This window comes from Cryptomeria japonica, chromosome 3, assembly GCF_030272615.1.
Source record: "Cryptomeria japonica chromosome 3, Sugi_1.0, whole genome shotgun sequence".
Taxonomy (NCBI): domain Eukaryota; kingdom Viridiplantae; phylum Streptophyta; class Pinopsida; order Cupressales; family Cupressaceae; genus Cryptomeria; species Cryptomeria japonica.
The window spans coordinates 14,514,879-14,530,120 of record NC_081407.1 but is presented as its reverse complement, the minus strand read 5'-3'; the positions used below and the strand labels follow the sequence as shown (position 1 = coordinate 14,530,120).

Sequence of the window (15,242 nt, the reverse complement as noted above, 5' to 3'; positions counted from 1 at the left end):
GAAGAAGCTAAGCCGCTAAACATGTTGAAGATTTGTATGCCCAAGGAATTAATAGCTCATTTGAAAGTGATGAAAGCTTTTTGAAAAGTGGAAGAGAAGAAATTCTCTTCATGGCAGTGGAAATGAAAGAAGAGACTCTAAGGTACGAAGATAGAGAAAATGAGAAACCTAAAAGCAAGGACACTATAGTGGATCTTGAGGAAGAAGTTATTGTTGCCATCGACAAAATTAAGAGTCTTAAGAAAAGAAATTCAAGTTGAAGGCTCAAATTCGAGAAGATGGTGAAAAGTTTGAAATAACAGTTATGGACTTAAAGTTTCAAGTTGAAGAAGCTAAGCTGCTAAACGTGTTGAAGGAGGAACTGAATGCAAATATCTCGGAGTGTGAGAAGCTTGAATCAGAAATTGTGTCCTTGAGGAAGGAGCTAGAAAAGACTTAAGAACAACTCAATAGAAGTATGAAGTTTGACAAGAGTTCAGAAATGTTACACACTTTGTCAAAAGTAGTCTTGGTTTTGATGGTGAAAATCTGCATACCACAAAGAAGATGGATGGTAAGAATTATGTCGGGGTCCTCAAAAGTTCCAATAATGAAGCAAGCAAGGAAGTGAACAAAGAAGAGAATAGAGGGAAGAAAGTAAAAAGGAAGCAAGGAGGAGGATAGAGCCTCTCAGTCTCAAGAAGCCAATGTCAAATGGTCAATTTCTAAAAGAAAGCCACACACTACCGGATTTAACTATTCCTTTCATGGCTATTGCTTTTTAATATTTTATGCAATCAATATGGTCACATAGCATTAGAATGTAGTGTGCATACAACGAATGAATTTGGTTTTCAAAAAGAAATTTCAAGTCATTTGCTCCTCAAATGGATTATAATATCATATGCTACAAATGTAACAATTTCAAACACATAGCTTTGTTTTGTAGATGCACTTTCATTGAGCATCCAAGACAAGATAAGAAAGATGTTTATGACAAGAAGGATGTACCAAACAAAGTTTGGGGGTGTTGAGGAGTTGCCAATCAACTCCTACAATATAGAGTCAATTATTAACTATCAATGGTCTATACAACAACATCCTTGAGCATTACTGTGTAAATATTATTGACTAAATTGATGATTAGAAAAGGAGACGTTAGGCTTCTTAAATAGAGAATACAAGACGATCGTTCCATAATGGAAACGATCGAGGATAGAAACATGAAAGAAACATTCTAAAAAGAAACAAAATGACTAAGGCTAAGATGGTTATTATATAACATTACAATATTATTTTAATACCCTCCCATAATGGTCATCCTATGAACTATCCTACAGAAGACTTAACATAACCTGCAGGTCATTTGGCCACAAATGCATAGAAGGTTGACTTCTCTTCAAAATGCTCTGCAACATGAGCTTGTTGTTGAGACCCTCCTTGGTTTCGCAGAACTTCTGGATATGACCAAGTTTATCTTAATCCTTTTGATTCGATGCAACATGATGTTGGGTAATGAAGCTACCACTCCCTCTGTCTAGAGACACGAAAATCGAGATCAAATTCTCTATAACTTCGATTTTTGTTTACAAAAAAAGGACAAAAAACTAAAACCATGATTTTGTGGAAAAATCAGCAAACCCTCGATGTGATGTTGAAATCACACCTTCATTTTTGTGGAAAATATGGTAAAAACCCATACATCAACACCCTTCATGATTTTATGTGGAAATAATCAGAAAACCCTCTATTAGAGAAAGATTCCACGAGAAAAAAATCACACAAAAAACAAAAAACCTAGCATATTTTTTTTTGGATACAATAAAAAAAGACCCTCCACGATCTGAAAAAGGGTGTTTCAAAAACACCTATGATTTTCGAGGAGAAAATCGTGTAAAACCCGCCATGATTTTATAAAAAAAGCCAGGTCTGAAACCCTTAGTTTGAGAAAACCCCTTTTTCATAAAAAATCGTGTCAAAAAACTTCTGGAAATAAATTCTAGGTGATGAAACCATGAATTTTATTTAAAAATATTTGCCAAAAAACTATAGCTGGCTTTGATACCATGTAAATATTTTTGAAATATTTTTGATTAAATTGATAATTACAAAAGGAGACAATAGGCTCCTTAAATAGAGAATACAAGACAGTCTTTCATAATGGAAACGATCGAGGAAACATGAAAGAAACATTCTAAAAGGAAACAAAAAGACTAAGGCTAAGATGACCATTATAGAAACTTTGCAATATTATTTTTTATATTCTAAACATATACCATTGCTTTGCAATGATAAAACTTGGAGGTGTGGCTCAAACAATTACTATCCTACTTAATAATCCTTTGCAACGTTTGTATTCACCATTATTATTTGTGAGAGATTTATAGTAGTCCTTGAATAATAACTAACACAAGATAATATTTTGATTCAACAAATGTGTGTGAGGAAACTTTAAATCCTTAGTTCTTTGTTTTAGAGGTGTACAATATTTCAAAAGGAGACAACAATCCTTCATATAATTCAGACAAATATAAGCCTTAAGAAAGAATTGACAGGGAATAGTTTGCTTTATATTTCTTCAAACAGAATTTACATGTACCATAGAGCTTTTCCCTTGCTTTTACAACCTCTTCAATATAAAGATCAACTTGTTATATAGGAGTTACAAAGAGAGTTCCCATGGGAGGGTAATATTTGTCATCCTAAAACAACTTGATGAGTTGCTTCCAATTGCTTAACTAAAGAACATGTGAAACTTGGGAGAAGTTCACAACCTCTTGCAAGTGGTTGAAAGAATTTGTTTGAACTAGAGCTTGCATGTGAGATGACATTGTGATGCATAAAAAATGTGAGGGAGACCTGTAGCTAACTATAACACTATTGACATTGTAGATGTGGAAGAAGAAAGAGGTGGTGGAGTGGTTGATGTTGCCATTTGAAACTCAAGAATCAGGATGTGGAATTGGGAGATAGCACCATCTCTCATGAGACCTTGTAGTTGGCCTTGGGTGACATGCATGCCATCTTCTTGCTGAACAGGCTGACTTGCAGCTCTTAAGTTGCTTGCACATGTCAAGTTGGTTAAGAGAACATTGATAGCCATAGGAGATGGGCAAGAGTATAGCAATGCTTTTGTTTGAATTGATGGGTGAGCATAACAACCTATAAGCAAAGTTGCATGGACACGGATACGGATACGGCTATTTTTTAATACCCCGAATATGGTTACGGCTGGATACGTCATTCATAAAAAACACGTACACATATTTAGCACAGTTTTCTAAGTTATTCAAGGAGATTTTCATTACTTCAAAAGCAATATAGACACATAATTGCTACATAAATAAATAATACCCTTTTTTCCTTCACAAAGCTTTCTAATCCTAATTCCAATTTAAGTAAGGTGTCCAATTTTGCATTACACAAGATTGGGTATATTTGTCTGCTTGAACAACTTATGTGACCGAAATTGGAGTAATGTAATGAAACTCAACTTTTTTATTTCCCAATTGTTTCATGTCACCGCCATTGTCCACCATTGAAGGCAGTTCACACTCCTCTAATGCCTTGAAAATTTTCATCTTTTCCTTGAGTGTCAAATCAAATGTGTGTTGAATGGCAAACCCATCGTTCAATAAATGAAGTTGAACCACTTCATGTGTCTTTGCAATTTTTGCTTGTGCCTCAGGGTTATACTTTGCATTTCCTCATATCATATTGTTGGTAATCATATTTGTCACTGCAGATTTTATTGTGAATCATCCAATATGCATTGACAACTGTTCCAATAATTGAATAATTTGTTACTAGAATAACAACGTTTCTTTGCATTTGAGAGGGGCAGCTCCCTCATATGATGGGGTTTTTTTAAGGCTTTTGTTTACTTTTAACCTTAAATTATAGAAAGGAAATGAGAAAAATTAAAGGAAATTGAACTTGAAAGGCCCTAGTGGCAGACACATGAATGTCACTTGGAGTTTCACAACTTGCTACAACCTACAAGAGAGTTTCACCATAAAGCCTGTTTTGATTTGTAATGACGATGAAAGAATGATAATGAATCTCAACTTATGAAGAAATAATTTGCTTCAGCATATGCAAACCATGATACCAAGATTTGACTATGATCCATTACATTAATTGCACACATGACTAGTGGTTCTCCACAAAGACAGATTACTAGTTTGAAATATGAAAAACTAGTAATAATAACTCAGATGAATATTTAGAACATATGATCCATCTTTATAATCTTTTTGAAATTAGACAATTTCAAAAATCATTCGGCTCAAAGTGTCAAACCAAAAGCCCTCAAAATGCCTCTCCAAAAAGTTCTCCCTCTGTAAGAGTCTCTTTTACAGTTGAAATAGCCTTGTAATTATAGGCTTTTTTCCTGATAACCATCTGTAAGTACCTAACAACTACCTAGTAACTACTTTTAATTGCCTTTTTGAAATACAGTGGTTTTGAAAATAATAAACCTTGGTTATATTTTACATCACTTTTCCAAAAATAAGGTTCATTTTCTAACTTTTAGTTGCAATAAGTGACATAAGTCACTTTTACAAAAGGGTAACAAGAAACTCGTAACGTTTGAGTTAGGTTTTGTTGAGCTACTTTTCCATCTTCAACTGTTTCATTTGTCCTTCTAACCATCTCATCATCCACAAGTTAAGAACACCATTTGTCCTTGTAACCAATGATTAGCCAATTTCCTCAGTACTGCAACCTCAACTTTTTTTCAGTCAAACTTCAGGGTACCATTATCAATTTCTTTCCAATAAAATTATAAAAGTGCAATTCTTCCAGCAATTTTAATGTTTCTCAAGCTTCGAGTCGATTAATGTTTCATTTGACTTAAAGTCGTCATCTGTCATTGCATGAAGTTTAACTTCAAACATCTTAAGAAATGCTTCCATTCTAATATCCAGCTGTGCAGGGTCCTTCAGTCTGGAATGAATAATGAATTGTGGTACTCAAATTCCACAATCATTTTGTGTCATAACTATAAGTCTAACTATATAGCTCAATTGCTCAACTGATTGAAGTTGATAAGAAGCGGTTACATTGCATTGAGAACAAAATGCTGGAGCTCAACTTTCATCTTGAGATTGTCTTGTTCAAGTTGAATGTAATAATGCAATGCAGAATTCTTATCCTATCTGTTTAATCCCTCAATAGGATAGGAGAAATTTGTGCCTGAATCAAGTTTGACGATTCTCCTTTCCAAATATTGTGACGGAAAAAGTGGCTTGGATGGAGACATGTGATCATCAAACAAAGAGTCTTCGTTATACTCAACCAGAGACATTGATTCCTTTAATTACCTTTTCTTTGATCAAGGCAAATTTTTCCTGCTTGACTTCAGAGTGTACTATCTTTTCAAATGTCTGAGCAAAATTCTCATCTTGTGATTGTATCCAGTAACAGCCACTGTTTGTTTTTGATACAGAACTATCAATTGCAGGCTTATTTGTAGAGAAGCCAAACATAACATCAAATATATCAGCCATTGTAAAAGTCAATTCTTTATCTGAATCCTGCAAAGGCTCATTGTTACCTCCACTGACAACTGAATCCCTCACCTAACATAATCCAGACTCTGTTTTAGACCCTGGCTCGCCTAATGCAGATGAATATATCCTAAATTCTTATACATTAAAATGTTTTTGATTTTGAAATGTAATCTCAATGACTGATCTAAAGTAGAAAAAAACTGGCTTGAAATTACAGATTTACCCACAATTTTGTCCATTTTCTTGAATGGTCCCATGGTCCCATGTGACTAGAATATTGCTCAATTGCTGCTCTGATAGGACTTATAATGAGTCTTATTAGTGCAAGAGCAAATTAACATCAATACTCTTAACGGATCCACAAGATACTAATGGCAGAATGTGTAATGTGCCCTTCCTGATTTGCCCTATCACATATTGAAACCGGTCATGTCTCCTCATTGCTGTCTTATTATTCAAATCAGATCTGCACTTCTGATATTCATTACAATGCTTATTTTCTATTCCCCAAGTTGATCTCCTTTGGATGTATTCCTGAAATGAAATCTTCTCCCCTTTATATCTTCCCATGTGAGGGAGAGTCACACCTCTTCATCATATCTGCCCTTTACAAGGGGTCACAACCTAATAATTATAACCCTTTGAAAGAGTTAAAACCCTTCATCATTTCTGCCCATTCCCTTCTAGTTCCATTAATCCCTCCTTGTTTCACATGCTCCCTTCTTTCTTCTTCCTCCCCCACCCTCCTTTCAAATGAGGTTCTCTTCTCCCTTTTATATCTCATGTTTGAGGGAGTCGCAACTTTTCATTTCATGTGATTTGACCATTCATTGATTTTAATCTTATTTTTATTCTTTTTTATTTTAGTTTAGTTTTATTATTATTATTTATTATTAAATCCTATTCAAAGAGGGGACGTTACAGAATACCAGAATAAATGCACAAACAAGAGTTGATTATAGAAAATCCACATACTATGAATGAAATATAGAACATTTATCTAATCAGACCGGATCTCCTGGTAGTAGTGACCTCCAAAATCTTACAACAAGAACAATATTCACAAATATGATGATTAACAATTATTCACTACCTCCTACATATAGAATCATTGGCCTTTAGTGATCCTCTAACCCTAATGATGCTATGTACCACTACATGTGTTAAATCTGGGAACTGACAAATGATTAAGTGAAATATTATGTATGCCAAGTTGGCCATCACATATCCCGATACATCCCGTGTTAAATGTGCAACAATTTATTTACTTAGTGCTTTGTTTTATATCCAAAAATGTACACTTTCCAAAATCTATCGTTGATTTCTTTGATGGCTTTTACTTCTTTGGTTATTGTAAGTTTTTAATCTAGATGTTTCATCTACAAAATCCTTGAATTATTTTGGTAGGCTAATATTGACATTTTCTTATTCTGTTTACAGGACCATACTAGTAAAGTGAAAGCAATCTATAATGGATCGGAGTTCATAGATTTTGTAACATCTGGAGAGGATGTTGGTATTCTACTTGAAACTACTAACTTTTATGCAGAGCAAGGAGGACAGGTATGCCAGATACTTTTTTATGCAAAATTATTTTTGTTTTTCAAATAAATCCAAAGAAGAGTTGGATTGAAAGAAGGCTAAAAACGAAAGAAAAAGCTACACTTTTAACATAAGTAGAATATAAATATGTAATTAGAACTCCAAAAGTTTCATTTTATTTTTCAAACATTTTCAGCATTACTAGATTCTGCAAGCACATTTAGTGGAAAATGTTCAAATTTATAGAGCACAAATTTCGAAATGTAGTAGTTAGTTTTTAGTTATGTATAATTGAGGTTTAGATGGATCAGGTTTTGATTGCACACGAGTTAACTTTAAATACAGTTTAGATTATAGTGTTATGATTTGGTGAGTCTTGTGGAGGACTTGTAAATATTAGTCTGCAGCTGAGACTCCAAGAGAGTAGCCTGACATCTCTAGCAGACTTGCAAATCTGGGATGTCAGACTCAGGTGAGTTCTTGAAGAAAACAGGAAATCAATTTGAAATTTGAAAGACATGAAAACCATTTTTTGATATAACATGTGTTAATTGCCGAGTCTTTCCACCAAGTCCTAGTCTGAGTCAAAAGACAGCTTACTAAGTTATAAAAATGTACAAATGAGTTCAGATTTTTTGATTGCTTGAGGTGAATCTAGAAACAATCTAGAATACCTAACTTAGGGGCTTTTTGAATGGGGATTTCATGTACCGAATTGGTCTCTTTTGATGGCGACTCAAAATTTTATTCACCTTTATCTTTTGACCTTCCAGTGCAAAACATAATTGCCTACAAATTACACTTGTGTAATCTTTGGAAGGAGCTTTTTTAAATTGTTATCAATTCTCATTAAAAATTATTTGCTTCGAAATGGTTTCTTTCTTCATGAACAATATTTTAGGTGGTTTTGTAAAGGCACCCAAAATTTCAAATCAAAACCTAACTTGTAACTTTTACTCGTGACTTTAAACTAGAGGAAGAGCAGTTGAATATTCAGCTCAGATTTGCAAGATTAATGTTACATGGGTTTTTGATTAATGATTAATGAGCTGTTGAATTTGTTTTCAGATCTATGACACTGGAATCTGTGAGGGTCCATATGGATCTTTTGATGTTAGGAATGCCCAAATATATGGTGGTTATATCCTTCATATTGGTTCTGTTCTAGGGGAAACAGATAGGATATGTGTAGGGGATGAAATTATTTGTAAGGTAATCAATGATTTTGTGTTTCATGAATTACAAGTTTTGTACGATTCTTTTTGGACAATTATCGTTATATTTTAACCTTGATCTATATTTTTTTAAACAGCTGGACTATCAAAGGAGGGGTCTTATTGCTCCCAATCATACATGTACTCACATGTTAAACTATGCATTGAAGGTATGTGTTTAACCATCCAGATTTGATTTGGGGCAAGATGTATATTAATTGATATTATGGCTAGTGCTAAAATTAATTTATTTTCTGTTTGCAGGCTGTACTTGGTGATCACATTGATCAAAAGGGATCCTTGGTAGCTCCAGACAAGTTGCGCTTTGATTTCTCACATGGTTAGGTTACTTGTATACATGTTTTTTATGCTTTCAGCTTCAGTTTACAACTGACCTACATCTGAAATGTTCTTTTTTTCTGTAGGTATTATTGAGCCATCAAATTATCATTTGTTCCTCTGATTGTGTTATTTCTTGCAGGCAAACCTGTTAATGCTGATGCCTTGAAGCAAATAGAGGCAATTGTAAATCAGCAGATTCAAGATGAGTTAGATGTATATGCAAAAGAAGCTAGCCTGATGGAGGCAAAACGCATTTTGGGTCTCCGAGCTGTGTTTGGAGAAGTAAGGAACCTTCATAAACGAGGGTGAAATTGTTTTATCAGTATAAGTTGTGAAAGCTAGTGTTTTACTAAATTGCTATACCTTTTGAAGTTCTCAGTTGCAATTTGACCATGTATGTATATGTGTACAGGTTTACCCTGATCCTGTTCGAGTTGTTTCCATTGGAAGACGTGTTGAGGATCTTCTAGTAGATCCAGATAACCCACAATGGGCAGCCTTTTCGACAGAATTTTGTGGTGGTAGGCATCACTTTTAAATCTGAAATTGGATCATAGACTTGAAATTGCGTCTTCAAAATTATTACTGACATCTTGGGATTCTTAGGGACACACTTGTCAAATACACGAGAAGCAAAAGCATTTGCTCTTGTATCTGAAGAAGGAATTGCAAAGGGTGTACGGAGAATAACTGCCTTTACAACTGGTGCAGCCATTGAGGCAATTGAAACTGCAGCATCTTTTGATTCACGTTTAAATGATGCCTCAAAGTTGGAGGGAGCTGCATTAGAGAAGGTAACTGTTTTCTAAATGGTGGAAATGCTTCTTTTATTATGTATTTTTCCCTTTTTCCCCCTTCCTGATGCATCAATAGTTTGTCATTTCAGTTACTTGAAATCATGTGTACAAATTTCAGATCCTCTTGTGTTTTTTATATAAATTATTATCATCTTTGATGAACACACAGTTATACTGAGAGGGGGGGTGGGGGGCGAAGATTGAGTATTATGATGATCTTTTACTTTTAAAAAACTTACTTAAACACTTCAAAACTTGATCAGCATTAGCCCATATGTGAGATCTAATAATACGAAACACAATAAGAACTCAATTTATTTGGAAACCTTGCAGGAGAAAACCATGGCAAAAATATTGCTTTATATAAAAATTTGTCTCTACAAACTTTCTAGGCTCCAACCTACGGGAGTCACCAATCTCCAATACTTGAGCACCAACTCAATAAGACACACACAAATGTCTTTCAATATGAGGCACCAACCTCACCAATATGAAGCACCGACCTCAATATAAATTTCTCCCCAAAGTTCTGCTATTATTCTGTTTTTAAATTTGCTACAATATGACTCACAAATCTGCTATAATGTCTGCCTTTAAATTTACTTCAGTACACCTCACAATTCCTTCATGAAATCTGCAAATAAACTCGTAAGGCCTGCTCTTCATCTGCTGGTGTATTTGTGATATATTTCTTTATCTTAAATCAGAGTTGCCGGAAACTCCTTTGTCCCTCCCTGGGAACGTGTATCTCCGTATGCGTTCCCGTTTCCAAAATGGATACGTATCTGATACAGCCCGGATACACGTTGAATACTGTACCCATGCATGCCCAAAAATCCTTGATTTCCAACCATGCTAGACACTAATGTGATTTAATTTTTTTTAAAAATTGACGTAAATCTTCCTAAATTTAATTTTCAAAAACGTCATTCATGCATTTAAAAAATAAAATTGATATTAACAAAACCTACACCAAATGAGAAAGACGAATGAAATGTTTTTCTATTTCAGTGACCCATTTTTTGGGTTATCTTCCAATGCAACTCTTACTATTTTTGCACATTGTAAAATGTCAATTCACCTTATCATTATTTATGTAGCAATTATGTGTTTATATTGCTTTTGAAGTAATGAAAATCTCCTCGAATAACTTAGAAAACTGTGCTAAATATATGTGTATGTGTTTTTTATGAATGACGTATCCAGCCGTTGTTGAGACATGGACCAGCTAGGACTCGAACCTAGGACCTTCCATACGCTGCTGGAGTGCTCTACCACTGAGCTACTGGCCCCTCTTGGACCAGTCCATCGTTGGTCTGGGTGTGGCTTATTTCCAACACCAACCCCCCCCCCTTAAGCCACACCTCTCGTGTGCTTGGGGCTTCTAGCCTGGACCTGGCTTTGATACCATGTTGGGACATGGACCAGCTAGGACTCGAACCTAGGACCTTCCATATGCTGCTGGAGTGCTTTACCACTGAGCTACTGGCCCCTCTTGGACCAATCCATCGTCGGTCTGGGTGTGGCTTATTTCCAACACCAACAGCCGTATCCATATTGGGGGTCTTAAAAAATAGCCGTATCTGTATCTGATACCGTATCCGTGTCCATGCAACTTTGTCTTTAACTCTTTACACAATGATTATCTTATACCTCTCCATGAGGGACAATTACCCTTAGGGACATCTCTTTTCATATTAAATAAACATAACTCTCCTCCAAAACAGATCACACCTCCTCACTTTATTAATCGCTGAACTTTTCTTTGAATAAGACAAGGTGAATCAGACAAATTTGTCTTATTTAAGGGAGTGCTGCCTTAACTTTATTTTGCTGCACATTGATAAAGTGTAGTCGCTGCTTTTTAACTTACTGAAATTGATAAGTGTAATCACTCCTCATCAATGATGAATAAACACAAGTTTGAATCGCTGCTTTTAATATACAAATTGCTGCTCTATATATATCAATTAACACAAGTATTAATACAAGCACAAATTGCTACTCTTTTAACATACAGATCTTTAACATGTGCCTTATCACTTTATTGTTGTCTTGTATATGGATTTCTGTATATACACAAATTTCTGCATCGATGCTGACTTTAGATTGCTGTCCTTCCATGCGTGATACTGCTTCTTTTTGACATCAATGACAATTTATCAGCAATTTTTATATCATCAATTCACCTGTTAGGTTCTAAAACACCTTCTGGTAAGTTTTAGGGTCTGATTGTTTTGCTACCCGGTATAGAGCATACATGAGTGTGAGATTTCGTCAGTTTTAATTGCATACTTGTGTTTATTCTGCTGGTATATGTAAAGGGTTAGCATGCTAGTAAAGCTTATTAGGTTTAAGAGGCTGTAAACGAAATATATATGAATATTCCTATCACATTCTTCTGATGGATTTCAGTATAATCTCACTAAAACTACAATAACTAGGCATTGTTTGTTATTTATTAATTGGATTTTATTAAATTCATGAATCCAACTAACTTGCTATTCTATGTAACCCAATAAAAATTCAAAAGTGTATTCTAAATTAACTAGGATCAAGGGTGCTCAAACAGCCCCTCTCGAGCTATCAGATTTAATAGAGCATCCAGAGGGTCTTATTGACTGGTGTCAACAATACTCTCTCCAAGTGGTAATTAAGGGACCTCTTTGATAAGAGGCAATTGGAAGATCTGTAAGGGATAGTTAAAGAGTCTTTGTGACAAAGACACCTAAAACCTCTGTAAGGAGAATCTCTTGTTGGACACAATTTTTGAGATGCTATATGCCTTTAAACAAAACATCTATCTCTTTTTTCATAACTTAGATTTCAGCCATTTTAATTTGAGCTAATATTAGTGTTTCTAGTAGTTTTAAATGGTATTGACAATAATTATAATTTATATTTACGACTCTCGTCTATAAGGTATATTACAACTTTTTTCCATATTATCTGTTCATGAATGCTTTGCAATTCAACTTGTTTTTGTGAATTGTAGAATAATATATTTAATTTATCCTATATCAGGAAGTGGCTTCATTGAAGAGCTCATTGGATTCTGCTGTCATTCCAGCTGCTAAAAAGGCAGATTTCAGAGGAAAAATAACTAAATTGCAGGTATTGTCTCCACATTTAAATGTTTTCTGCTTTATTGTGTAATTCAATTCATACATAGCTGAATGTCCTTATGAACATGCATAAAAAAAATCCTTGACTGATAACACTAGAATTGTTATTAAAACCCATATTATCTGATTGAATGTCAGGACCGTGTGAAAAAGGCTCAAAAGCAAGCTGCAGAAGCACATATGAAGGCAGCAATAACTGCAGCCATTGAACTTGCCAATAAGTTATCGTTAAGAGATGAAGCCTATTGTGTGTCACGAATTGATGTCGGTTTGGATGCCAATGCAATCAGAGAAGCTGTTCTTAAATTTATGGAGAAACAAAAGGTTAATATGTTGATTCATTTGGTTTGTATGAATGGCAGTTTATATATCTCTATTTAGTAATTAGCCTTGCTTAGTTGTTACTTATATTGGCAGGTGCTTTTGTTGCAATGCAGGACATTCCTGTCATGATGTTTAGTGTCGATGAGGCAACAAATAAAGTTCTTGTCTATGCTGGTGTACCACAGTCGGTAGCAAAGAAGGGGCTTGCAGTGTTGGATTGGTTGAGGAAAGTGTTAGAGCCCCTTAAAGGCAACGGAGGAGGTGGCAAAGGTGGACTGGCACAAGGACAGGTAAGATATTTGATTTGCAATATATCGAGTGCTGATTTCACATCATAAAAAATACAAAAACGTTTAGATAAAAAATGAAGTTTAAGATGCATTTAGTTTTGTAGATTTTGCATTTCCTTGATTGTCTAAGTATGGGTAATGAAGTGGTGACTTCTCAATGTTTCATTTCTCAAGACTTGCAGTTGTTTGGTTTTGTGTTATAGGGGAATGATGCTGCTCGAATAGAAGAGGCAATGGAAATTGCTCGCACTATTGCAACAGAGAAGCTGAGGTGATAGCTTTTTGTGTGTGACATTTGAATAACTAAATGATGACTAGCAGCAAAATCATGTTCTTCAGAAAATGATGAAGACAATCAATGCTGAAGGTGAATGATTTGCCCAATTTATTAGCCTTGTGCTGCATAAGTATACTTTCGGAACAGAAGATTTGTGAATTAAATACAAAAGTTTGTGTCTACATCATCCCTCACGTAGATTGAATTCCCTTGTTGTTTGGGAGCAACGATTCTTTCTCAAAAAACAAAAACCCTCATTGCGATGCATATCTAATGGTGGTTTTAACAATTGCCTGAGTTGGCTTAATCTTTCAAATTCAAAATTTTAATTATATTGCTAAGGGAATTTGTAATCTATTATAATTTATTCAATGGGAATATCTCATTTCACTTGTCTTTGGTAACAGGCTTTGTAAGTGATTATGTGCAATGTGCAATGTGCAATGAAATGCCTCATTTCACTTTGCAGTACACTAAATTATGTCATCAATTGGGACATGGGTTAAAAGAAAAGTAATGCATATATCTGTGGTGGATTTAAGTAGACCTTGGATGGTATGGATGAAAAATATCGCCAATTTCCCTTCATACGGAAACAAACATCGCAAATGATTGTGTAATGTCTTCTTTTACAGATAAATTCAATGTGATTTACTTTGTCATGAAGAAGCAAAGGGTCAATGTGATTTACTTTGTCTACATGAAGAAGCAAAGGGCCTTTATGTTTTGTTTATTTGAGTCATTGTAGCAGTCCATTCAATTTCTTGGGTTTGAAGTGCTAAAAAATTGGGAAATAAAAAAATAAAATGCTATTCACAAGAGAGAAAATACTGATTTTGTTATTTTATAACCAATATAGTGCATAGAACATGGTTATGTTAGAAATGGAAATTATAACCAAGTGTGTTGTAATATGGGTGAAAATGTAGTTGGTAAGTAGTTAAAAGAGCTAACAAATATTAATCACTATGGCTACAAATTTCTTCCAAGATTTGCAATATAGATTCAAAATGCAATTAATAACAATCAACTTAACTCACTGTTACAACTAAATTAAACTCTTGTGGAGTTTACCTTTTTGCAACTTAATTGTTTATCTGGTCAATTTGACATCAAATTTAAAATAAATTAAATTAAATTTAAATAAGTGCCATGTAGTGGGGAGTACTTGCCGTCATAGTATTGTAATTAAAATATTTATTCTAATTCCTAATTATTATAATTTTGAATCATTGTTATTTTAAAATTATATTAGTATCATTATATTCATGTAATATTAACTATCTCTTATTTAATTAGCAGTTGCATGGGAAGTGCGTGCAACGATAAGCTGATAGGGAGCCGGAACACTGCACAACGCCCCCAACAAAACAAAGTCAATTAAAAACCCTGGGCTAATCACTAAGCTTAACCAGTGAAATGCTTCCATCTTCTCGAAACCCATCACACAAAACTCGATTTTTTCGTTCGCACAGTCATTAATGTTCAATCGAGACGAAATAACTTCGTAGTCTTACCCGAACTATAATCCACTGCCATTAGCAGTACAACACCGTTGGAGCTCGATCGTCGTTTCCTCAAACTTTGCCCAAAGATAACAACCGCTGTGGAAAAAAATGCGGATGGACAAAGATGACGAGTTTGACAATTTTCGAGCTAAATCCCAAACGGGAAGCCTATTGGCTCAAACACGTCGCGACACCGCCAGCGAAAGATTCCGGCCATCGACAAACATCCCACCGGATTGTCTTGCACTTTGGCGGCAAACATCTCCTACTAAAAGCCTATCGGCTTAAAAATAATAATGAGTAATTATAATATTGAAAAATATATTTA

General features: G+C 34.7%; 1 protein-coding gene across 1 annotated transcript in view; it reads left to right on the top strand.

The window, feature by feature from the left end:
- The window catches only part of LOC131049128 (alanine--tRNA ligase), a 126,527-nt gene extending 112,717 nt beyond the window's left edge, over positions 1-13,810 (top strand). Inside the window, exons 13-23 of the mRNA XM_057983159.2 lie at positions 6,936-7,058; positions 8,106-8,249; positions 8,350-8,421; positions 8,516-8,591; positions 8,733-8,875; positions 9,006-9,114; positions 9,200-9,387; positions 12,415-12,504; positions 12,654-12,839; positions 12,953-13,129; positions 13,333-13,810. Coding sequence (XP_057839142.2) covers positions 6,936-7,058; positions 8,106-8,249; positions 8,350-8,421; positions 8,516-8,591; positions 8,733-8,875; positions 9,006-9,114; positions 9,200-9,387; positions 12,415-12,504; positions 12,654-12,839; positions 12,953-13,129; positions 13,333-13,404 — 1,380 coding nt within the window. The 3' untranslated portion in view covers positions 13,405-13,810. The remainder of the gene's footprint in view (positions 1-6,935; positions 7,059-8,105; positions 8,250-8,349; positions 8,422-8,515; positions 8,592-8,732; positions 8,876-9,005; positions 9,115-9,199; positions 9,388-12,414; positions 12,505-12,653; positions 12,840-12,952; positions 13,130-13,332) is intronic.
- Positions 13,811-15,242: the final 1,432 nt, after the last annotated feature.